Source organism: Tauraco erythrolophus, chromosome 16, assembly GCF_009769465.1.
Source record: "Tauraco erythrolophus isolate bTauEry1 chromosome 16, bTauEry1.pri, whole genome shotgun sequence".
Taxonomy (NCBI): Eukaryota; Metazoa; Chordata; class Aves; order Musophagiformes; family Musophagidae; genus Tauraco; species Tauraco erythrolophus.
In genome coordinates this window covers 450,607-474,245 of record NC_141480.1, presented here as the reverse complement: position 1 = coordinate 474,245, position 23,639 = coordinate 450,607, and the positions used below count along the sequence as shown (strand labels likewise).

The 23,639-nt window shown below is 55.8% G+C and overlaps 1 protein-coding gene across 3 annotated transcripts in view; it reads right to left on the bottom strand.

The window, feature by feature from the left end:
• PPP2R2B (protein phosphatase 2 regulatory subunit Bbeta) overlaps window positions 1-23,639 on the bottom strand; it is a 92,845-nt gene that overhangs the window by 16,784 nt on the left and 52,422 nt on the right. For all 3 annotated transcript variants that reach the window (XM_086621338.1, XM_086621336.1, XM_086621337.1), the window contains 3 exons: window positions 5,273-5,370; window positions 3,869-4,034; window positions 2,082-2,194 (listed from right to left, as the gene is read on the bottom strand). In XM_086621338.1, the coding sequence (XP_086477464.1) occupies window positions 2,082-2,194; window positions 3,869-4,034; window positions 5,273-5,370 (377 nt within the window). The remainder of the gene's footprint in view (window positions 1-2,081; window positions 2,195-3,868; window positions 4,035-5,272; window positions 5,371-23,639) is intronic.

The following is a 23,639-nucleotide window of genomic DNA, read 5'->3' as shown; positions in this document are numbered from 1 at the left end:
GCACACACAGCACTGCAAAGCCAACGTGAGCGGTGCCGCGGGGAGGGTGGCAGAGTCGGCACCGTGTGCCGGAGAGGATGCAGTGCCACACGGCCAGGGCCACCCACCACCGTCCTTGTGGCTTCCTCTCACCCAGGAAAGGAGGAACCCACCAGTGGGTACAGGCAGGCAGGGCTGTGGCATACGTGCCCCCCACTCCCTGTGCCTGCCAGTGCGGGTCTGACCAGTCAGTGGCCACCACAGGCGAGACGGATGTCGTGGCACCTACAGAGCTGATACCCAGGTCAACCCAAACGACAAAAAAAGGTTAAAAAGTTTCATTTCAAAATGTCAGAACTCACTGTTCCCATAATGAAATATTTTGCTGAAGAGGTTACATCAATGTTTTGGCAGTTTTAATATCACTCGTGTTGGAAACGAAAAGAAATATGCATCACATTTATCCTGGACTCTTGAGTTGCTTCACTTCCCCCAGCTTAAAGAATAAATTAGAAATAAAATGAAATCAATATTAAAAACTCGCTCCCTTGCGAACGCTGACTTTGCATTTCTGGTTTGTGTGGTCTCCAGCAGAGCGCTGGGGTGCCCAGCAGCCCCTGGGCACGGGACCGATGCTGACAGCCGCCCGCAGCAGAGCTTGGCATGGGCACCGAGACGGCAGAGCTGGGCGGAACTGTGCCCTACGCCTCCTCGGTGAGCCCAGGGCTCTTCCAGCGCCTGTAGGCAGAGACAGAAGCACCAACTGCAGTAACATCCCTCATCAGTGCCCTCTTTTAAAACCTGCCCCCAGCCCCGCAGAGGGCTGATAACCACAGACCCCGAGCAGACTGCTCCAACCGCTGTCTAGGAAACGGCTGATTAGGCTGGAAATGCTGCCTGAAACATGACAGCAGGTACATATACACATGAAATAAAATGTTTTCTTGCTCTGTAAAGAAAAACGCCTGCCAGTCACCAGGAGCAGCTCAGTACGGAGATGGGAATTAACAGCCTGTCTGGGTTCTCAATGGCTTCATCTGCAACGGAACGGGAAGCCGTAACAGTGAGCCAGGGGTAATCATAGGAACAATTTTATATATATAAATATAAACCCCCAAGTACTCAAAATGCAAATTCTGACAGGATGTTAATAAATTACAAGCTGGTCTGGTCTGATTAATGTCATGATGAAATTCCTGCACGCTTGGCATTTCTAGGCCTATGGGTTAAAGGAGTCATTATCTGTTTCTGCTCTAATGTCAAGCAGAGGGGCACCCCGCTCGCTGCTGGAGCCCACATGCTCAGGGGTCTCCAGTGCTGCCCGCACCCGCTGCCAGGGTGAGCTCTGATCCAATTAACGGGGTGCGCTCCGCCTGGGGCCGGAGCTGGCTCTTTATACGCAAATCAAAGATCACAATCAGCTATCCCAGGGCAGCACTGGGGAACAGCAAATCTGCCGGCACCGCTGGCCAGGGCAGGCAGCTCTGGGGGTGGCAAAGTGATGCCCAGCAGACGGGCGCTGCCATGCCCGTGGGCCTCCCCTTCCGCACGCTCCCAGGGCGCAGGGCGGCTGCTTTAGTGGGGTCTGTGCACCCACCCCCCGTGCCGCAAACAGAAGACGCAGCCTTAAGTGTTTCCATTGGATTCGGGAGGCCGGTTTTAATCTCCTTAGGCTGGGAGGAAAACTCCTTCAGAGAAAGTACTTATGGTCCCAAAGCAGCAGTGCCCTGTGTAGGCACTAAGAAGGGAGAGCTCGTTAACCGCCTCCGCGCCGGGATGGGCATGCAGGGCAGCGCAGCAGCACCGTGGCACTGGGCTACCTGACATGAGATGAAAGGTGGCACTTCACGGCACCCAGAACCAGAGCCAGAACCAGAGCAGCCCAGGCACCGCTCCAGCGGCAGCTCCCTCCTCCGCTCCCGTGCTCACGCACCGGTCAAAGCACCGGCCTCCGGAACACGGCGCATCCCCCTGCCCTCCGACATCGACCCGCCGTGCCACTCCGGCATTACCGGCACTGCAGCGCAGGTGACACCGGCAGTAGTTCCCATCCAAGGCCCCCAGGTGAAGGCTCCCTGACAGCCTGGTCTCCCCGCACTCACCCGTAGCATGGTGATCATGGAGGGGTCTCGGAGACGGCCGTCCTCATCCTTGAGATTGTATCCCTCCGGTCTCTTGTCCCGCTCGCTCACCTTCCATAGCTTCACAGTCTTATCTGGGGGCAGGGGAGAGGAGAGCGTTATGGCCACCAGCTCCCCCCGCCCCAGCGATGGACGTGCCAAGGCCACGCTGGCTGATTTAACTGGAAAAGCCTGCTGCGTCCCCACCGGCAGCTCGCTGGAAGCGGCTGCAGAAGGTGTACCTGTCACCATGGCACTGCAGCCCCAGAGCCCTGGTTTTACTGCTCCTGCCGGACAACTGCCGGCGCGTTTATCCCAGACACAGGGAGGTGGATGAACAACAGAACAGAACTATTGGATTAATGGAGAAATAATAGAAGTGATTTCCCAGGGCTCAGAGCCCCAGAGGTCATGCCCTGAACGTTGGCGTTCCATATACCGAGTGACGGGGCCGTCACCCCAGAGGAGGTGACCCGTGGGGGCACCGGGACGGGGCAGCTCCAGGAGGCTGAACCCGACACCCCTGCAGTGGGCGGCACGGCGGCGGGTGCCTCAGCACTGCCAAGGAGCAGAGCACGTGCGGCCATACGCCGTCCCGGCAGCTCCCTGGAGGAGGTGAAACGGTGCCTCTCACTCACTCAAAAGTCACCCTGACCTTCCCCACCCAGAAACCACAGAGCCCAGCATTCACCATGGACTGAAGGCAGCGCCAAACTGCCCCTGGGCACCGCCCCATCCCCTCCTGGCATCCCACCCACCCGTGCCGAAGCCCCCAGGGAAAGGAGCCCCAGGAACACGTGGTTTTACTCTGAATAATGGTGTTTTCTTTCCTCTCTCCTGGCAGAGACTCTATCAGTAGTTTATCATCACTTCCACCAGGTTTCATACACAACCATATCATCCATCTTCATTTTCTCCTCTACACGGCAATTCCAACAGAGTGCCATTAATTTTGTTTTTATTAACTCGCTTTACTTCAGGGGGTTTCTATATATAATGTTAGTTTAACAGTAAGAAGAAAAAGAAACAGCAGAACACGGGAGTATTTCTAAAAGAATCGTTTTGATAACCTGCTAGTATATGAACCACCATCCCAAATGGAAAGATAATATCCCTGTTAATCAAAAAACTATTTAAAAACTCAATTAACAGAACATTATGCTCTATAATTAATCTTCATTGCATTTCAATGATTCTCCCCCCAAATGAGTTTAGTAAGTCTTTGAATTTTATTACAATGATCAATAGAGTCAATTCTATAATACAAAGTAAGTTGGTTATGGAATATAATTAGACCCCTCCTTTTCCCCTGAAGTAATTAAGTCACATCCATCTTAAGGTTCCATTCATCCCAAGTAATATTCCTGGATCCTCCTGATATTTATCTGAACATAACATGGAGCTGCTGGGCTGAACGCAGCTGCAAACTGAGACAAACCAGCTGCAGTTTCTCCTTTAAAAAAAAAAAAAGTTCCCAAGATCCCAAAAAAATAATAAAAAAAAAGTTGACAGCAGGGGCAAAAGACTCCCTCCCTCGCAGGGAACACACGCTGTGAAATAAGGACAAAGCTTCGTGCGAGGGAACCAGGCTCTGCCAGACAGCTCCGGCCAGGCTCCCGCTCCCTGACACCGCGTCACCCTGCAGGGACTCGACTTGTTTAACCGGTGCTTTTCCCAAAAAACACCACAGAGCAGGTCCCGCCTGGCTGCGGGGCGGCAGCACCGGTGCGTGCCCAGCCGCTCCGGCTGCCCGCGGCCACGGCACGTACCGTTGGTGGAGAGCAGGAAATAGGCTGCGTTTTGCTGCGGGAGCCATCGGATCTTATTGATCTTCTCCTCTATCTCCAAACTCTTCAGGTAATCGAACTCTGGCTCGTGGCTCTGGAAGGTGCTGTAGACATTGTACTCTCCTCTGCGATGGGGCTGGTTTTTGCTCTGCGGGGGGAACGGAGGGGTCTGAGGCACCGAGCGCCAGCTCCTGCCGGGCGCCGAAACCCGCCCCAGAGGAGCTGCTGGCACCACGGCACCCACGGGGCGAGCAGCGTTCACCCCACGGGCACGCGAATAAAGCAAGAACGGAGCACCCACGACCCGGACACAGCCTCCGCAGGAACCGACGCTGTGCGCCGCGGCTCAGGCTCAGAGGGAACCGTGTATGTGCCAGTCCCAGGTGGTGAACCACCCAGCGCCAGCTCGGAACGGCGCTGAGGGAACCAAAGGAAAACTACCGCGGGGATGAACGTCCTGCTCGCAACGATGCGTTTGGGCCGGTGAAGCCCCTCTTGTCCCTGGAGCACAGTCCTGCTGCAGAGCAGGAGCTGAACGGAATACACCCCACGTGATGCTGGGAAGCTTAAAGTTGAAGGAAAGCAGTAGGATAATACAGTGAGAGAGAAATGAGAACTGAAATACTGCTGGAAAGGTTGACGAAGTGCCTATGAGTGCAACCTTTAACCGGTCGGTTCTCTCCAGCGTATATAGAAATAATTCTGAGGTTGTAACTTTGAGAAAAATGTAAAACCATCACTGGACTGTGACATTTTTCATGGCTGAGCCCAACTCATCCCTTCCCCCGTCAGCAAACACCCGCAGGGGAGGTCAGCTCCCGCCGGCTCGGGCCGTGCGATGCCATGTGCGTGGTGCCAGAGCAGCTCACCGGGACGGCTTTGGGAACAGCGGAATCTCCCGCGCGGAGGGGCCCACGCAGCTGCCCCAGCCGGAGCGGCTGCGCGCACTCGCCACCGGGGTGGGCAGGGTGAGGCTGGGCAGGCTGCAGCCTCAGAAAGAGTTTGTTAAAATATCCTGGGGCAAAGTGTTTTGGAAGGGAAACATGATTGCTCCATCCATCTACGCCTCCCGGACATTTTGGCGGTATGAGAGGGTTTTGGGGGGGTGTTAGCTGGGAGATGGCACCCATGGCACGCTCGAGTGCACCACCTGATCCAACTCATGCCCAGCTGCAGAGAGCTGCAGCCAGAGCAAAAGGACGCAGGAAACACAACACGGCTTTGGAGGGTGTTTTACAAGATGGAATCTGGTCCTGGTTATGTTAACAGCCGCTTTCCAGTCCGCCGGAGAGACCGGAGGTTGGGAGTGACAATAACGGATTAGGAAACAGCAGGAAGCTCCTCTTAAAAGGATAAAATGGGCATTTTGCATTCACTGACACTTACCTCCTGCTCACGCTGAAATATTACAACGCGGCCCCCCTTGTCCCCTGTTGCTAGTAATTCTCCAGTGTGGTTGAATTCTACTGTAGAGATGATGTCAGCTGGAAAGAAGAAGACAAAGACAATTTAAGTAACCGCAGATTGGCTTCCACACATCTGGAAAGCACCATTCCCTGCGCAACCACACGCCCTGTCAGCGCCCCGTCCCCTGCGGGATCGCCATAAATCTCCAGTTTTCTATTGTCTATAATAACAACGGCCACGGCATTTGGGAACTTTGCTGCTGTGAACCAAGACCCGCTCAGCACTCCTGGCCCCTGCCCGACAGCCCAGTTCAGGGGCACTGCCAGCTCCGCGCTGTGCCTGTGCCGAATGCAGCCTGGCGCAGAGCTGGGCGGCACGGCATGGCACAGCACAGCATGGCACACTCCTCTCACGCCCTGGGGAGCCGTCCCACCACTTTGGGATATGTGATCGGATCCTGGGAGCCAGGGAGGGCTCAGTGCCGCCCGGTGCCCCAGCTGCCCTTGCCCGGCACCTGCCCACGGTGCTGTGCAAGGGGCAGCCTTCGCTCCCGACCATCTCTTCTGCTTCCTCGCTCCCCTGCGACGTGTGGGGAGGTGGTTGCCTTCACCCTTGGAGGAGCGGGAGCAGACGGGTGAAGACACCTTTGTATTCTCCACCCAAGCCCACCAGGCAGAGCAGCCTGGGTGACCACATCAACTGTGCCAGTTTCCTCCACCCGTTGCTGAATCTGCCACTGTCTATCAAGGTAAATTATGGTGACACCTTTCAGCCCTCCGTCACCCCAAAAACCACCATGCTGGTGCCGCTCCCTGCAAACCAACGTGCCATCACCAGGATGCAAAACCCCTGCGCAGGGGCCGGTGCTCGGCGCAGGGACCGGAGGAGTGAGGAAACGCTCACGGACCTGTAACTTGTAAACACTTTAATCTGCAGCGTTCACCCTTGAGGCAAAGCGAGCAGGAGAGCTGCTAATGATTGGATTTATTGGGCCTATTTTTAGAAGCATGTCAGAGGTTAATTCCACGACAATTACTGCCCAACTGCTGCTCTCCCACTGCCCGGGGCGCAGCACCGAGCTGGGGCAGGGGAAGGGGCAGCACGGACGCAGCCTCCGAGACCCAGCGCTGGGTGCGAGGTGGGTTCTGCAACCAACAGCACTTGGCTACGGTAACAGCCAGCTGGCTCCTGCCACGACGGCCGCCGGGATTTGCGTTTCTTTCCCCCTCGTTTCTGCAGCCCACCTGTACTGACGGGGTCGCTCAGCACACGGCTGTGGCCTCTGCGGCTCTGCGAAGGGGCAGACCCCTGGCACCGGCTGTGCCTGCAAACACCAGCCGCGCACTCCGGCCGCCGGCACTGCCCGACCACGGGCACCGGCACCCTCGGAGCCCTCTGAGCACTGCGATGATTTCTCTCACTTATTAGCTCTGTCATGTGCCAGTGGAGAAAACAACTGAACCACATAACCGGGATTGCCCCTTCTCCCTCCGAGGATTTTTATCCCTCTCAGATACGTAATAGAAAGTTACCACAGCAGATTAGAAAAGACAAGGAAGAAAATGCCATCAACCCAAATTCAGAGACTGGCACAGACTTCCAGAGCTGCTGGGGACACTTCTGACGGTCTGTCTTCCAGGACGTCAGCAGAGGTAGCACCAACCAAACGCACGCCCCACGCCATGGTGTCTCCCAGACAAGGCACCTCAGAGCCCCTTCCGCAGCCGCAGGCTCCCCCGAAACAGCACACCCGTGCCCCAGGATGGATCCTCAGTCGAGCCAGCGACTCCAGGAGGGTCTGGGAGTCAGAACAGCCACCGGCAGCAGGCAGCGCCCGCGCATCCAGCCGTCCCAGGGGAGGAGGGCACTTGCTCACCAGCACACATTGGCACACGCCGCTGCTCATCGGCACACACCGCTGCCCACAGGCGCACACTGCTGCGTGTCGCTGCCCTCAGTCCCCCGCAGCAGCACCCCGACCCCAGGCGCTCCCCGGGAGGCAGATGACTGCCGAGCCCCCGTTCACACGGGCTTCGCCTCCTCTGAGCCATGCCAGCCGGGACCAGCACTTCAGCGCAGAGGAACCCGGGACACCAGACCACTCCCAATTTATTCTCGCAGTCCACCACTCTGTGTCTCCAAGGGGACTTCCCGCTCCCTCTCCGGATCCCCTCTGTCCCCAACAGGGCACAACGTGCCCACTGCGTCTGCTGAGCTGTGAAATCCAGATGGCTGCAGGCACGTGAGTGATGAACTCTGGCTGCTCCTACTAATATTTGTGCATCTCCCCCATCCTGCCCCACCTCTCCTGCAGGATGCACATTTGTAGTGACACACAAACGCATTCTGAAGTTCATCTTAATTCACCTACAACAGTTGGTTGCTGTGAACAGACTTAGGGAGACAATTCCACTGCAGATGGAGATGGTACTGCAGAAGCAAAACCCAAGAGGTCAATGGTAACACCCCTGTCCTGCCGAGCAAACGGAAAGGGGGTGCGTGCCGGGGCCAAATTGGCTGGCACTGAGCTGGAAAGCTCAAAGGTGAAGCACTTTATTCCCTCGCATGGAACCCTTCTGCCTCAGAGGGCAGCAAAGTCTGCCAGGCAGGTTGTAACCACCCGCTGCTGAGGTCAGTAAAAGGGCTGAAAAGTGATGCAGAAAGGCCGAGCACGGCTCCCGCTTACCCCGGCGAAGAGCCAGGCTAACGGCCGGCTGCAGCGCTGGGCACAGCCCGCACCTCGGAGGGGTTTCAGTCTTTTGGGGTTAAAGTCACTGAGTGAATCTTGAACTTCTTCAGATCACCTCTTCTTCCTCTCTCGCCTGGGTCTGAACTGTTGGTTAAATATTGTTCCCATTTAGCAACCAAGAAAACAGGTCATGGGAGGTTTTCAGGGTTCTTCTTTTCAGGCAATATACTCTACACATACTCTGTGGTTGCTGCTGCTGTTCTTGCACACTCTTTAAAACCTCTTGTAACAGACCACCTCTCTGCCGGCAGGTTTACAACCCGTGAACGCGTCAAGGCGATGCCCAGCCTCTGACCTCTGGATCACCATTTCACGTCCAACACAGACTGGAGGCAGCCAGGCACGGTCTGGGGCGCCCGCGACGCCCCTGTGCTGGGTGCAAGATGACCCCTCCTCGCCCGGCTCCCAGACTACGCCGTAACACGCTGCTTGGCTACCTGGTTTTGGCAGAAAGAAACAGGAGTCCAGCAACCCGCGCCCACCGCACAGACACGGCTTTGATGCTGCTTTAAGCAAGCATCTACTGCGAAAAACAACCTCTCTCGTACCCACCCAGCTCTTTAACCTTGGATTCACCCAACGGATGGGCCAGAACAGCACGGACCCACGAAGCCCCTCGCACGAGGGAAACCTTTGCAGAGAGGCTGCACTGAAGCTGGAACCTCAGAAACTAAATTAGCAAACTGTCAGTGAACAAAACCATATCCACCTGGTACAGCTCCGGTTCAGCGAATGCCTCCCAAGGGGCACGACAGGTTCGAGCACCCGGTCAAGGCTGGCAAGGAACACCCGGACACTGCAAATCCCACCACGCTGCTGCAGACCTGCCAGACTCGCTGCAGCCTTTGAGGGTCCTGCTGAATCAGAAACCAGTTTACAATTTCACGGAAAGCACATTGGGTCTAAAAATATAAGGAAAAACATATCCCTGAAAAGTTGAGCCAAAAGCCGTCTCCCATTCTCACAGGTAACTGCATCCAGAGCTGCGGGCAGACGCTGCAGCCAGAATGAAACAAGCTCCAGCACTGAGAAACTTTGTGTTGGGAACCAACTCTGGCTCAGCAGCATGAGCTAAGCCCCAGTTCCCGCAGAGGTTTCCACTCCTGTAGCGGGTGACCCCATCCCGGTGAGCGTGGCAGCGACATCCTCAGCCTCGGCCGGCGTCAGCAGCGGTGCCACGCGGAGAACGCGGAGCGGAAGCTGCAGCAGCAGCCGAGGAACCGCAGAGCCCACGGCCAGGCAGAGTTGATGTGCACCTCGTGCTAAGCAGCACTTCTTCCTTCTAAAATTACTTGGTTGAAAATGTATCTTTTTGCACTATTTAATCTTCTCCATCACCAACTGCTGCTTTTAGGTCATTCACTTTTCAATGAATTAAAAATAACTTTCCATGCTGCAGCGAGACATTTTTCAGACGGTGCCTGCTACGTACTGCATCACCCTGTCAGCAGAGCGACCCGCGACACTGGGACCGGGCACCGCGAGGGTCCGCGTGCCACCCTGGCCCCAACACCCGTGGGGATGCAGGTCCACAGAACCTCCTGGACCAACCGTTCGCTCACACCTGCCATCAGGATTTCAGACAAGGATAACAACAGGGCCTGGCTAACAGCACACTTCCATGCCTTCTTAAAAGCTAACAACGTGAAAACCCTCTTGTGGCAGAAGTATTGAACCCAACCCAGAAGCCACCACTGCCGACAGGAGCATCGCCCCCGGCACCCGCGGGCTGGGCACGCGCTCCTCTCCCCCACGTCTGGGTAGTACCAACAGTCTGACGTCGCGCAGGAAAACATCCCCAAGGGTGAAATGGAGGAGGTTACAACTCGGGAGCACAGTGCAGCATCGGACCCCTTCCAAAGGCGGCTCTCGACAAACTCGGGCCCCTCCAGCACCGCTGGTCGGTCGCGGGCTGCTGCCCACTCATCCCTACCCACCGCGCTTGAGACACACAACAGGGCGATTATTAATTAAAATTCACATGTATTAGCACTGAAATGATCAATAATTTATGCCCGTTTCTCCTAAGATTCCTACAGCAGTTTCGTGACAACAGAAAGTAAAAAAGCTTCTCTCTTTTTTCGCTTTTTCATTTCCTTCATCACCTCCTACATGCTCAGTGCCCCGAATGCGGGAATTTAAAGAAAACAGTTTCCATGGAGATCCTCCCCTCCGCCAGCACCGCCCGGCTCCTTCCCTCAGCACCAGGGCTGCTTCACGCTTTCATGCTAAAAATATCGAAGACAGGATTTGATTTTCGCCACAGCGATACAGTTTTATCAGAAAAAATAGGAAATTCATAATACACACACCCCCTCCCACCCTTCCCCCTCTCGCGGTGTGGAGGGAAGGCTGCGCTCCGCAAGGAACGGGGAAATAAACCCCTTGTTCAAAGGAAAGACGACAAAACCAGGGGAGCTGCAGTCAGTGCTGAGACCTGCATCCCCGGAGCAGCCTGACCCGGAGCAGGGAGCTGCTCCCGCTGCCGCCCCATCCTCTCGCCCACCAATTCAGGGGCCTGGGCGCCCCATCCCTGCGCCCGCAGCATCCCAGGCACCTCATCCCCACTCCTGGAGCATCCCAGGCACCTCGTCCTTGCTCCCGGTGCATCCCTCCTGCCCCAGCATCAGCAGCAGCTCCATGCAGAAGAGCCCCAAGAACACCTGTCCCAGCTGAGAGGCCACAGGGACACGATGTGCGAACCATCACAGATGCCAGGAGCCCGTGCCCTCGATTTGCGCAGGATGACGCCCATGGTCCCGTCTGTGATGCCCAGGGCGTAGCAGGACAGCTGTCAGCCTGGTGGCTGGGGCATCGCCGGGCTCAGGCCCGCAGGGCAGAGGGGCATCCCCCCAGGGGCTCTGCCCGCTGCCCTGTGCCCCGTGTCACATCAGTCAGCGCGGCTGGTGCAGGGCAGTGGCCCACGCCCGGCACGGTCCGGGACAGCCCATGCCTCTCCCTGACTGGCATCGTTTTCCAGAGCCTGCCTGGCACAGAAGTGTGGAGTTTTTGCCCTTTCTTCCAAAGCCAACCAGTTTCCAGCGGGGCAGAACAATTGCACCTGGGGTGGGACGGTGCAGCCCACAGCGCGTTGCCGGGTCGCATCGCGGGACTGATCCAGCGGGCTGGAAGGGCTGTGAAGAAGTGCTCTGCACTGCCTGCACAGCGCGGCCAGAAAGAGGTTCAAAGCAGGGAAAGCCAGGGGAAAATCCGTCTGCAGTCAAGAATACCCTTTCCAGCTGAGGTACCTGTGCTACAGCAACCTTGAACACCCAGAGCTTTACTGGATGACCCACAATCTTTAATCAGCTTTTCAGAACCATACCTGCACTGTGCTTACAACGACTACAGAACGTGTTGGGTGACGTGGCCAGGCAGGCTGGTGGGTACCGGCTGCAAGGTGCTGCCTGGCATGGCGGCGCGGGCACTGCCTGTGGCACCGAGCTGCTGCTCAGACCAGCTCCACTGCCAATGCCGGGAGGGACGTCGGCAGAGGCTTGTTTCAAGGCTGGCAGCGCATGGCTGGCACTGGCCTCACGGTGACTGCCGGAAGGTGTGCCGGAGCGCCAGCAGTTTAAGGCAGGGGACATGCGAGTCGCTGCATGACAGCATCGTCCCTGGCTGCCTCTGCTCCTGCACCTCCTGCTTCCCGGAGCACCACGCAGCCCTCCTGCCCACCATCTCCTCATCTGCAGGGCAGGACCACGACACACAAAAATTTCTGCAAAGCCTCACTCTCTGTGAGCCCCAGAGAAAACCCTTTAGAGGCACGAAGAGCGATACGCAAGGATCATGGTGATAAATTGGCTACAGTGGGAAGATGACAAACAGCAAACTTTGTGTCTGAGGTCCACAACGAGTCAGTCGTACAGCTGCAAAATCAGCAATTGCCAACCCAACAAGACCCAGAGCTGACATCTCCACACTGCTATGCATGGTTTCACCCTAAAGCTTGTCTTGCTGCCATGCTCCTGCCTGCACAGTTCTGCTGCCGAGGGCCCCAGGAAGGCTGCACGGGGGGCTCATGACCATGGCTCAGCTCCAGATGCCCCATTCTTCTTATTATTTGTATAAATCACTTGGCTGATGGCACCGCACACAAAGCCTCCAGCTCTGCAGATGATCATAAATTGGGAAGCACCATAAATAACAGCAGACCAGGCTGCCAAATGAAGAAGGATTTAGATCATTCAAATCCCAGGCTATGAGTTGTCAAATCCAGTTTAATGCTGATAAGTGCGGGATAATAACTCACGGCAAACACGTCTCTCCTCCCGCCCCCACCAGCCCCTCGACCCGAGCGAGGGCACAGGGGGGTTTGCCGAGCGGACGGGATGCTGCACCGACCCGGAACGTACGGAGCTGTTGCACGGCGATCCCCCGCCCAGCCCGCTGCTTCACTGCGACAGAGAAAGCAAATGGGATGCTGACGGGTCCTGTGACCTGGGGAACAAAACCTACGTCCGACACCATCCAGGTGGATGAAGAAGGCATAAGGAGGTCATGAAAAATTAAAGGGCTTAGGGAGGGAAGTGAACGACACAGCCACGTCTGGTAACGGTGAGCCCACGAGCCCAGCCACGGCCCCTCTGCAGGATGTAGGCACCATCTCCACATCCTGCCGCTCTGTGCCAGGAGGTGGGCCCCAGGACCAGAAAGGGGTTTCAAGGAGGATGCAAACCTTCGATTTCCCACTGAATAATGCAGCATGACCCTCAGCATCAGCCTCCCGAGGAGGACTCCTGGCTCCAAACCTCAGTGGCAGCCAGTGGGTCTTATCTTGCTCAGGAAATTGTGCGACTCTGCATTTCACTGTTTAAAAGAGATTCCTTTGGTTTCCTTTTCTGTCTGTCTTAAAAAAAAAAAACCAAAAAGAGAGATAGCAGGGTGTTTTTTTAATAACTCTGCAACGCACGGGCTGCCAGCAGTGAGGAATTCACGCTGCATGTTGGAGCTTTAAATGCAGGGATTTGATGGAGAGTGGTGAAAGTGCCAACGTGCAGGCTCGAGCACTGCAAGGCGTTTTAAAAGGAACCACGACCTGCTCTCACTTTTGTAATTTCAGATTTACAAAAGAAAAAAATCAAAACAAACCCAAACTAACCAAACGCCAGTCCCAAATGCAAACAGGTCAATCCTGCCTTTCTGCCACAGCTGCCGACCGTCGACACACGGGAATGCTTCTGGGGCCAAGTCCCTCCTGATCCACAAGCAACGGGACCTCGGCAGGAGTCATCCTGGCCACTTCAGGGACTTGGAAGCTTTACAGGTTCACCTCTTCCAGGGATGGCCAGAGCACCTCGGAAACACTTGCCATGAAATGAAGTGGAGCATCCCGGCAGCTCCAAGGGCAGCACCGGCTGCAAGAGCAGGACCCAGCCCCGTGCCCCGCCAGCGCAGCCGGCAGCCCACAGCAGAACCAGGGCTCCCAGTCTCCACCCCAGCAGGCAGAGCAAAAAGCTCACCCAAAGACCTGAATGCAGCTTTCTCCCCTGCCTGCAAAAGTGTCAATGAGGAACCAAAACGAGAAGAACTTCAGGGCCCCTCGGCTACACAGAAGATGGGCTATGGAGGAAGGCCTGGGCAAGGCTACGGAGCTGGAAGGGGACAGGGAAGCACCACCTGAGTCCCACCAGAACGGGGCAAAGTGCGATTCGCAGGTGGGGCAGGGCTGAGCCCGGGCCATCAATCCTCCCCCAAACGGTGTGGTCCATGGCAGGGGGAGTGTGTGGGAAGGGAAGAGGACAGCAGAGGTTAAACTGGGATCTAATGGCATGCAAAATCACATGTGATTGATCTGCATTGATTTTTCCCTGCTGAGGTGAATGATAGCCTGGCAAACAGAAATCAATTCCACTGCATTAAGCCCAGTAAGGATCTAGTATCATCAGCAAAACGTCCTGAAACATCATTGCTCACCAACACCGCGAAGCGCGGCACGACATGGCACGGCACCTGCCTGACCCCTCCGTCCCAGCTGGGCCAGGGCTGTGGCGAAGGAGGGCGGCCAGGCTCTGCGGACAAACACCACGCCTGAGCACCCTGAGTCCTGGGGAAAGTCCAGGCCCCCTCCTCCATCCCACCACGAGTCCTGTTTTCTGCCGGAGTCGCAGCTTGGTCCAATTTCCCGGCAGCTCTGGGGAAGGCAGGACGCGCCGCTGAGCTCTGCCACCCATTACAGCTTCTCGTCGCGACGACGCAGTGCTGCAGAGCGAGCAGCAGCTGCTACTCTTCCCCAAAATGGAGTAACTCTCCTGGATTTAAGTGCTAAAAATACTGGCGCATTCAAAATTTCTCTGCCCTTGTTACGGCAAAGAATAATTTCGTGCTGCTGACTGAGAGGAAAGAAACTTCCATCTGGTACCTCCCGCGGCGCATCTCTGCAGCATCCCCCGCCGCAGCGCCCGTCTCAGCGCGCCTACACGAAACAATGTGCATTTACTCCTCTCTCACCGTCCTCGCGAGATTTAATTCACTAAGTGCTGGGAATGAGAGCTCAGGAGGAAATAATTCCATGGAAGCGTTTAGCATGAAGGCGCACGGAGAGCAGCGGTGCTCGTGGTCCCAGGTGCCCGGATGGCAGCCGCGATCGAACACTCCTCCGGAGCCGAATGCAATCAGCAGAAACCATGCAGCTTCGAAATGTGCCGGGTCGGTCCGTTGGCAGAAGCAGAACAATAAAACAGGAGAGACAGCCAGCAACAGCTCCACACAGAACCGTCACCTCGCACGGCACTCGACAGAGACGCTTTTTTTCACCCCAACACAGCTTGACCGCAGAGGGTCCCGTCACAGCCGATTACAACAGGCACACGTGGCGAAGCAAAGGGCAGGAGCCTCCATTCCAAGGAGCTCCGGGCCCCCTCCCAGCACGGAGCAGAAATGCGTTCGCTCTCATCCTCCCTCCGGAACGTGAGACCCCAGAGATGTTGGGCTCTGGCCCCTCCTGCCCGGCCACCCAGCGCGGCCACTGCCCCACATCCGGGAGTGACAAATGGCACCTTCTGCCCGCGCGCACTCCGACTCCCCGAGAAGCACGGGGAGGGGAGCAGGGGGCTACGACTGGAGGACAAAGGTATGTCCCGGGGCTCAGCTGTCCCTCGCCCGCCCGGCTGCCCGGGGATGAGCAAGGAGCACGGCGGAGAGGGAAGAGAGGGGGTGAAACGGAGAAGTGCCGGGGGGTGGCATATGTGACAGGCTGAGCCAAACCTCCTGCCCCTCCCAGGACACTTGTGTGCCACAGAGTGGGAAGGACGTCCCACGCTCCGGGCAGGAACACCCAGACCCCAACAAGCCCAGGGAACAGCCGTCCATGGGGAAGGATGTGGCCTCTCGCAGCACTGGTGCTGCACCGGAGCAGACCGTGAACGTCGCGCACAGCAGCCACGGAGTCTGGCAGCACGTGCAGCCGTCATTGCTCTCGGGGCAGAAAAGCTCCAGAAAACCGTGGTGGGTTTAGATGGCAGCTGTGGGCAAGAAGGAGAAAAGGCAGAGGCACGGGCTGGAAGCAGCACGGCGGAGGCTGGCGGACACGGTGAGCTCCCTGCGCCGGGCTCTCACCTCCTCCTTCCCCCGGCGTTAACCAGACACGCTCGCTGCGAGCGGACAGGACGTTAGCAGAGCAGAAGCAAAGCTGCAGGGCTGGGTTCAACAGCGGCCCCAGCGCCCCTGGCTCTGGCAGTGCCCATGGCGGGGTGGCCCCACCAGCCCCAAAACGCCGGCGCGTGCCCTGTGAGCCCTCACCGGCTGCGGATCTGCAAGTGCAAAGCAAAACTTCTCTCCCAGCATTAAGATGTGCATCTCGTTAGCTCTTGGATTAATGACAATTTTTAACTGGTCAGACTTTGAGACCCTTACAGAGCTGTTACACATTGCACCTGTGATGGCGGAACAGCGCGTTAATCAAGACAATTAACATGGGACCCAGAGAATCTTTTACCAGCGCAAATAATCCTTCTCACTTTCAGAGGAAACTTAACAGCTGCTTTCCGGTGTCCCAGACCACGTCACTTCGCAGGAGACCTGGAGCAGCCCCCTGCCAGCTCAGCGGGTGCTCCCCGGCCAGGACGGCGCAGCCTCGGCTGCTGGCACAGGCTCTCACCCCCACGGAGTGGGTCTGCGGTGAGACGCGGGTGGGCCCGGTGCGCACTGGGGAACAGGAGGTGGCAAACAGGGAACGCAGCCGACAGAAGATAAACACCTTCTGCACGGTGCAGCTGAGCCTTCTCAGCCATAATCTACCTTTAGAGAAAGCGTACGTGGAAGCCACAGCCTTCAGAGAGTGCCGATACTTGCAAGAATGCGCTTAACATCCCCCTTCTGTGTTTAGGAGCAAGCAAACACTACGGCTATGTACAGACAGTCCCTGGCATTCGTTGCATAGATTCGAATTTAATCAGCTAAAGATGGCTTAATCCAACATCTGGGGCTGTACCGAGTAGGGGGGCATGGCAAAAGCATTTCTTTCATGTTGGGCTCAAGCGGCTGCAGCCCGGCAGTGCCGGGTGATGGTACCCGAAGCACAGCACTGTCCCCGCTCCATCGGAGCCACCCATGTCCAGGCAAACGGGGCATTTCAGTTTGACATCGGCCACCACAGTGCTCCGCCCGGAGCGCTTCTCCTGCGTCCGTCCCAGTCAAATCCCATCCCCTGTAGGTCCCCGTGCTCGTCCCCCAGCCCATGGTCCCCTCCCCAGGAGGTGGCGTTGCCCATCGGCACCCACCACCACCCTCCCTGGTGCCTTTGGAGACCAGTGCCACTCAAGGTGCTCTCTCCGGGATGCATCCCACTCCCACAGGCGCACAAAAGTGCTGGACCTGTGGCAAGCGGCCGCTGTTGGACTGCTCGGGCTCTGCCACCACGTGGGGCTCAAGAAGAATGTCCGCCGTGGCTCCACCGCCTCGCTGGGAGCACAAACCCCTCATGAAGCAGTGCAAAAACTCACGTTGACCCAGGAAAAGCTTGACAGAGCCCCTGCACGGGGCCAGTCCACCACACACACTTTGTCTGCTTGGTTTAAAACTCATCATAAACTACATTTTCTGCCTACTTCAACATTTCTTCCGACGGAAGCTGGATGTCTTTGCCATCACTTTCAATCTGCCCCTGGAAGAGCCTGTCTCAAGACATTTTCCATGCAGTATTTTAATTAAACTTTCTTTCTTTCAATTTAGTGTTAGTTCATTAAGTGATGTTCTGAGCCACTGAAATGAATTGCTTAAAAGTAATTTGTGCAGCAGCTGAAGGAGGAGATTATAGCTATAAATGAGTCCATCTTTTGAACACCGCATTTGTTGCTGCATCAGTTCGCAGCGTGTGCGCTCGTAGCATTCAGCACCGTTCAGCAGTACGGTTCAGAAAACGTAACAGGTGCCGGGCTCTGCAGAGCCCTGCCCCATGCCAGCAGGAAGCAGGCAGCGGCGGACCACAGGAGGAACCTGCCTTCCTGCTGCCCACCCACGGCAGAACCCGCAGCCGCAGTGCCGGGGCGCTGGGAGCGCTCCCACGCTGTACACGCTGCCCTCACCCCGGCACTGGCCTATGGTCTGTGTGAGCCAGGAAGCACTCTGTCTCTTGCTGGCAGGTACCAGAGAGTAAAACATACTTGGTTTATCAATTGCAAGTGTAAATAACAAATATTTCCTTTTGAAACCGATCGGGAATTTCACACACACATCTGGTTGTTCTGCTCTTCTCCCGACTTAGATACGGATCTAATACACCACCGGAATACCTCCTCCTCTCTGCCCAAAAAAGAAGTAACCTTGCTAACTTCCCTGAGAGATAAATCACTACTCAATCTGTACCTGAAATGGAGAGGTCACGGTCGTGTTATTTTTAAGATCTGCCAGGTTGTGATAACAAGAATTCATCTTTAACATGGGAGAACGAATATCTCTAAGCTTAAAGTCGTCCACAGTTGGGTCCGAGTTGGGCGGCGAATCATCACCATCACCTGCAAGCAACGTATATGGCAGAGCACTGAGGGACCCTGCAACAACGCACGACGCGGGGCACCTGCTGATCGCTCCCTGGCAAAGCCTCTTCATTAGCACAAACCAGTCAGTTTTTTCTGGGTTAAGTGTGCAAATGACCAGGATTTCAGGGAGCGGAGCAGGTACAGGCGCTCTGGAGCAAGTCTGGAGAACTCAGAAAGTTCCCCTGCTTTTCTGCTGCCGTGCATCATGAGAACTTGTCTCAGGGTTACGGTCGGGGCTGTGCGAACGGCATCGCCCCCGCACGGGGACCCAATCTCCCACTCCCGGGACACTGTCCCCAAAGCACTCGACTGACCCGTTGGCTCGATGTACACTTGAGGACGTCCAACACAAACGTCCTTGTGTCCATTCTCCAGGTGACCCGTTCAGACCAGCTCCTCCAGCAGAGTGAACAGGCTGCAAGGCACCTTGCTGCGCCAGCAGCCAGCTGTGCCCGGCCCACCGTCAGCCCGGGCAGCCACGGAGCCACGTCTTGCACGCTGGCAAACTCAACTACAGTCCCCTTGCTTTTCATTTTTAATTAATCATTCTACTATGGATTTTGTCCTCTTGGAGGAAAATTTATTTGGATTTATTTTAATCTAACTGTATTGGAAACAGGCAGACAAACCTTGCTTGTTATCAGGGAATAAACTCCAGGATGTAACATGCTTCCAAATGGAAGCACGGACAGTCATTAGATCAAATGAAAACCCTCTCCCAGTCAGCTGGGATTTAATTAAGTTGATTCTGACAGGGAATTAGAGGTCTTTGCTGGGAGCTCTGTTTCTGGTGTCAGGGCTGTATCATTGAAGCTAAACATAGCACTTCCCGAGGCAGTGTTAATACTAAATATTTTGGACAAAATTGTTAGACCGAGATAATCTTGACAGTGTTCATCCACCACAGTGCAGGAACCAGAGTTGCGGCTGAACCTGATTTTTCCAAGTGAGGTCTTATCGTTAACACATGGCAAAATTAATTAGAGTGCATGGAAAACCAACAACAAATGTAGAGACAAATACAGAAAACGATCCTGCAGCACGATACAGCCAAGCAGAGGCAGAAAGCTATCGCCTGTCTGGACGTGGCGACTGCTATTTCAGAAGATCCACGTGCAATCAAACAGCAACACCGGTGCCTTTGCAGTAGAACACTCCATTCTCAGGTCCACCGATTTCCCATCAAACTGAGAGCAATTCTGATCGCACGGATCGCCCGCCCAGCCTCGCCACGGGGGTCGGTGGGGAACACGGACCCGCAGCTCCTGCGCCAGGAGCACAGCAGCTCCCAGGGGGCCACGGACCAGGCGCTGGGCTGGGGGCACGGCCAGCACGGAAAGCACCAGAGCCGACAGCTCCGGCTGAGGCTGAGGCCAAAGCTGGTGCAGGGAACTGCCCGTCCTGCCCCATCAAACTGCCCAGAGCATCGCCTCGGCATAGGGCCACAGCGGTCTGCAGGAGCCAGGATGGGTGGGATGGGGGTGTCAACACCAGCCAGAAAATGGGGGAAATCCCTCCAAATGTCACATCTCAGCCCTACGCGAGGTATGGGGGGCCCCTCCCGAGGGAGGCCAGAGCCCATTATGAGCACATCCCTTCAGCGCCGTTCCCGCGGTGACCTACGGCTCAGGGACGTGTCAGACCTCGGCCGGTCACGGGCTCACACCAACGTCTGATTTACGGCGCAGGCTGCGAGGCAAAACCACCGGGATTTAAACAGCCTTTCGCAGCAGCGCCGCTGAAAACACTGCGCTTTACATATATCCTGGTTTTTCACAACTGTGCAATTTCCCAGGAGTCGGGGCCTTGTCGCAAAAGAAGGTGGAGAACTATTTTTCTTCTATTGTCCACACTTTGTCCGAACAAAGCCCCGATTAGCGGCAAAGCGTGTGACTCCACGGCACGTACATCGCAGGTGAACGGCGCGGCACTGCACGGACGAGGGTCCTCAGCACAACCCAGTTACCGACACGAGGAGCAGGGTGAGCGTGAGAAACGGCCCTGAGCAGCAGGAGATGGGTTATCCAGTGTGCCTCAAGCACCCACGGTCAGAACAGACGTAATTATACAAGGTGCAACAATTTCCACCGAAAACCCGCAGTCACAAACACTGTGCTCTCCCACGGACCGTCTTCTAGAAAAGACTTCAAGGTTTGCAGACACTAATCACCGCCACACCTCTGCGAGATAAGAGCGAGGTTCCCCCTCGCCACTCCCCCCGTGCTGTCAGTGAGAAAGCAGGTTACCAGATGTTACCAGATGTTGGGCAATGCTGCTTCTACACGCCACCCATGGCCTGCCCAGTGCTCATCCGCAGATGAGGCTTTGGGCTTCCGCTCCTCACACTGCTGCCCACTGGGGTTCACCAAGAAGCGCCCTACGCTTCCCGAGCAAGGCCACGCAGAACAGACTGACACCCCGCTCTGGCTCTGCGTCACCGCCAGCTCCAGCTCAGCGCTCCCACCCGAGCACCGCAGCACCACCCTGCTCCGGCGACTCCGAGCGCCGCTGCCAGCCCAACCACGCCTTTCCAAGCCTGGCAGTGCCCTGTGACACTAATGAGCGTGAGACAATCTCTGCTACCAGGAGCGACTGGCACCAGGATTGCTCACACACCCGCCCTGGGCAGGGTGATGCGGTGCCCAAACACAGCCCTCGAAACCAGCTCACGCCAGGAAGGAGGATCAGCCGTTTCCAGGGACGGATGACACGCTGTCAGTGCCACATCCTCCTCGCGCCAGTTTGTCGCCTGCCTGGCACAGCCTGTGCCAGACATAACTGCTTCTGCAGACTTCCACTGTGCCCGGAGAGCCGGGGACAGCAAACGTTCCACATTCCAGAGCAATGCTTGGAGCAGATCAGCAGGCTGCTGCGGCAGCTGTGCACGCGAGGTGGGACAGTGCTTCATCCCGAGGACGGGGGACATGGAGAAGCATCGCTGCCCCAAAACGGCCATCGTGGCTACAGCGACTGCAGGACACCCAACGGCCAACGGGGCCCCTTCCAACACGCCCGAGGGCAACAATGTGGATTTTAGCAACTGTGCTGGGAAGCTGCTCCCCACTCTAATGAAAATCTGGGGATTACTTAATTCAAAATGGAAAACGCAAACTGCACTGCGGGTTGTGAGCACGTTTGGGCTCTTTTCAGAAGGGGAAAAAGTGAAAATACTAATTAACCTCAGTTGTTGGAAGAACGCCCTGCAGAAACGTGACTCGGAATGGGTCGCAAATCATAAAATAATAATAATAAAAAAGCCACAATGCTCTGGGGACATTAAGCGATTACAGAGAGTTGTTATTTGGCTGATTTTCACACTTCATTAGCATATGCATAATTTAACAAGTGAACGTGCTGAGGGCTGGCAAGACATAAGAGCCACTTTCTTGAAACACGAACTGTAAATTGGGACGGCCATAGATTTTTATTTTTTTTTTTTTAAATCATGATGGAACAGCAGCAGACATCAATTCCAGGCCTTCAGAAGCAACTGATTTTCAGGGACCGAGGGCTAAGTGGAGAGCTGCTCAGGAAAGGCAGCATCTCCTTCGGAGCAAGGCTGTACCGTGGCCCAGAGCACCCAGTTTTACATGACTGGGAGCTACTTCAGAGCAGTTTAACACAGAATTAGATAAATCTGGGTGAAAACAACACAGCGAGTCAGTGCCCTTCTATCAAAAAGGGGCACACATTCTGCCAGCTAAGAAGGGCTGTGCCAAACCAGCCCGTGTCAGAGGCTCTGGCTGCTCTAAGGCACAGCTCCTTGTTTTTGCAACAGCAAAACGGACTGTGACACTGACTGTCCGGGCTTTCCCCACGGATTAATTGCTGCTGCTAATTAATGGTCTGTCAGTCCCTGGGAGCGCTTCCACCATACCCACAGGCCAACCCATCTGACACCCTGGGCCTCCGATGTGCAAGTTGGTCCACCAAGACTGAAACCTGGGAGGCCCTTCGGGAAAGCCGGAGCCTTCCGCTGCTGCCGGCACCCCCGGTGCTCCCACTGCGCGGCAGCGCCCAGCCAGCGGGCAGGCACGGGACTCTCCAAACATCGCTGCTCTTTAAGAGCTGCGGTGTAGGTAACAAAGGAGATGCCACCCCCAAGCAGCTCCTTTTCGGAGGGGTGGAAGGGTGGACAGGTGGAAGGGTGAACGGGTGGACGCGCTACGGCTCACACGCTGTGGCCGGTGGGGTGAGCCCTGTGCACCGGGCACCCCTGCATGTTGCTGCCCGCTCTGGGCAGATGACAAGGGTGTTTGGGGTGAGGAAGGACTCCAGTCACCCACAGGCATTTTGTTTTCCACTTTCTAGCGGACCAGCCCAGCGCTGGTTTATTAACCCCAATTTTCAGTCCTCCCCGGGCACACTGCTGTACCAAACCCTTTCTCTGCCTTTGATCTGCTAATTGGCTTCCGCCCTCTCCGAGTCCTTTTATGTGGCTGACTGCCCCTGCTCAGTGCCAGGGCTGCCCGCCCCCCGGCTGGGCACCCACTGCTCCCCCAAGCCCACCCGTGCCACGGGACCACCCCGCCACTACCCAGGGCTCCCGGTCTGGACCCGGGAGGGCAAGGGGGGTTTGCTGTCTGCAGCAGCTGCGTTTCCAACAACTGTTCCAGACTGTAATTTCTCCATATTTTAACAGATGTTCTGTTTATGAAACTGCAAGAGGATTTAGGACTTATGAATAATGCCGTGAGGTCTGGGAGATGTTTCTTTATATGATTAACTGACCACAGCCCATTTGTTTTACAACAAAGATGCTCAATGATCCGTGCACCCTGATTTATTCAGACCCTGTCTATCGCAATGTTTGATGTCTCCCTGGTACCCTTCATCAGCATCCACACAACGATGGGAGGGATGCAGATCATGAGAGTAACTCCCCGTTGCTCTCTGTGATAGCCCGTTAGCCAGGGCAGAATCAGCTGGCAGGAAACCCAAGATCTGGCAAATCAGACATCTCAAGTACAGCAGGTTCGGTCAGTCCTGCTGTCAGGGCATCCCTCACACTCTGCTTACCGGGGCATTTTTGCACGTTTCACCTACTTCTCTGATTTTAGATATAATATTTGCTGCAAAGACAACAGGGCAATCTCTCTACTACCCCACCACTTGCTCAATGGGACTGCTCCCAATTCCGTGCCAGCACGGCTCGTCCTGTGCAGCAGGAGCCCATCACCGCTGCCCGCTCCCCAACGTGCCCAGCAGCACCTTTGTCTTTGCTAATGAGCCACTGGAGCAATGAGGATCCCTGAGCAACAGGCAGTCTCCCAAATACGACGCAAGGCAAAATCCGACCCTTTGAGCAATGAGTCTCTAGAGGTGAACAGAATCCTTCCAGTGCCGGAGTGCAAATAAACTGGGGGAAGCAAATAACATCCTTGTCGTACACGAACACTCCTTGACTTTGCTTTGCAGCTGAAATACTGCAGCACTGGGACAATGTGTGAGAACTGGCAAGTGGATCTCACTCTAAATGAAAGTGGAACTGACAAATACAGTTTAATTGTCCAAATTAAACAGCTGATGGTGAGTACCTGGCATCATCCAGGTAACACATATTTGCTTTCCACAAGCACTTGATTTTGGCCGGCCTAAGTTAATAGCTGCTGGAAAG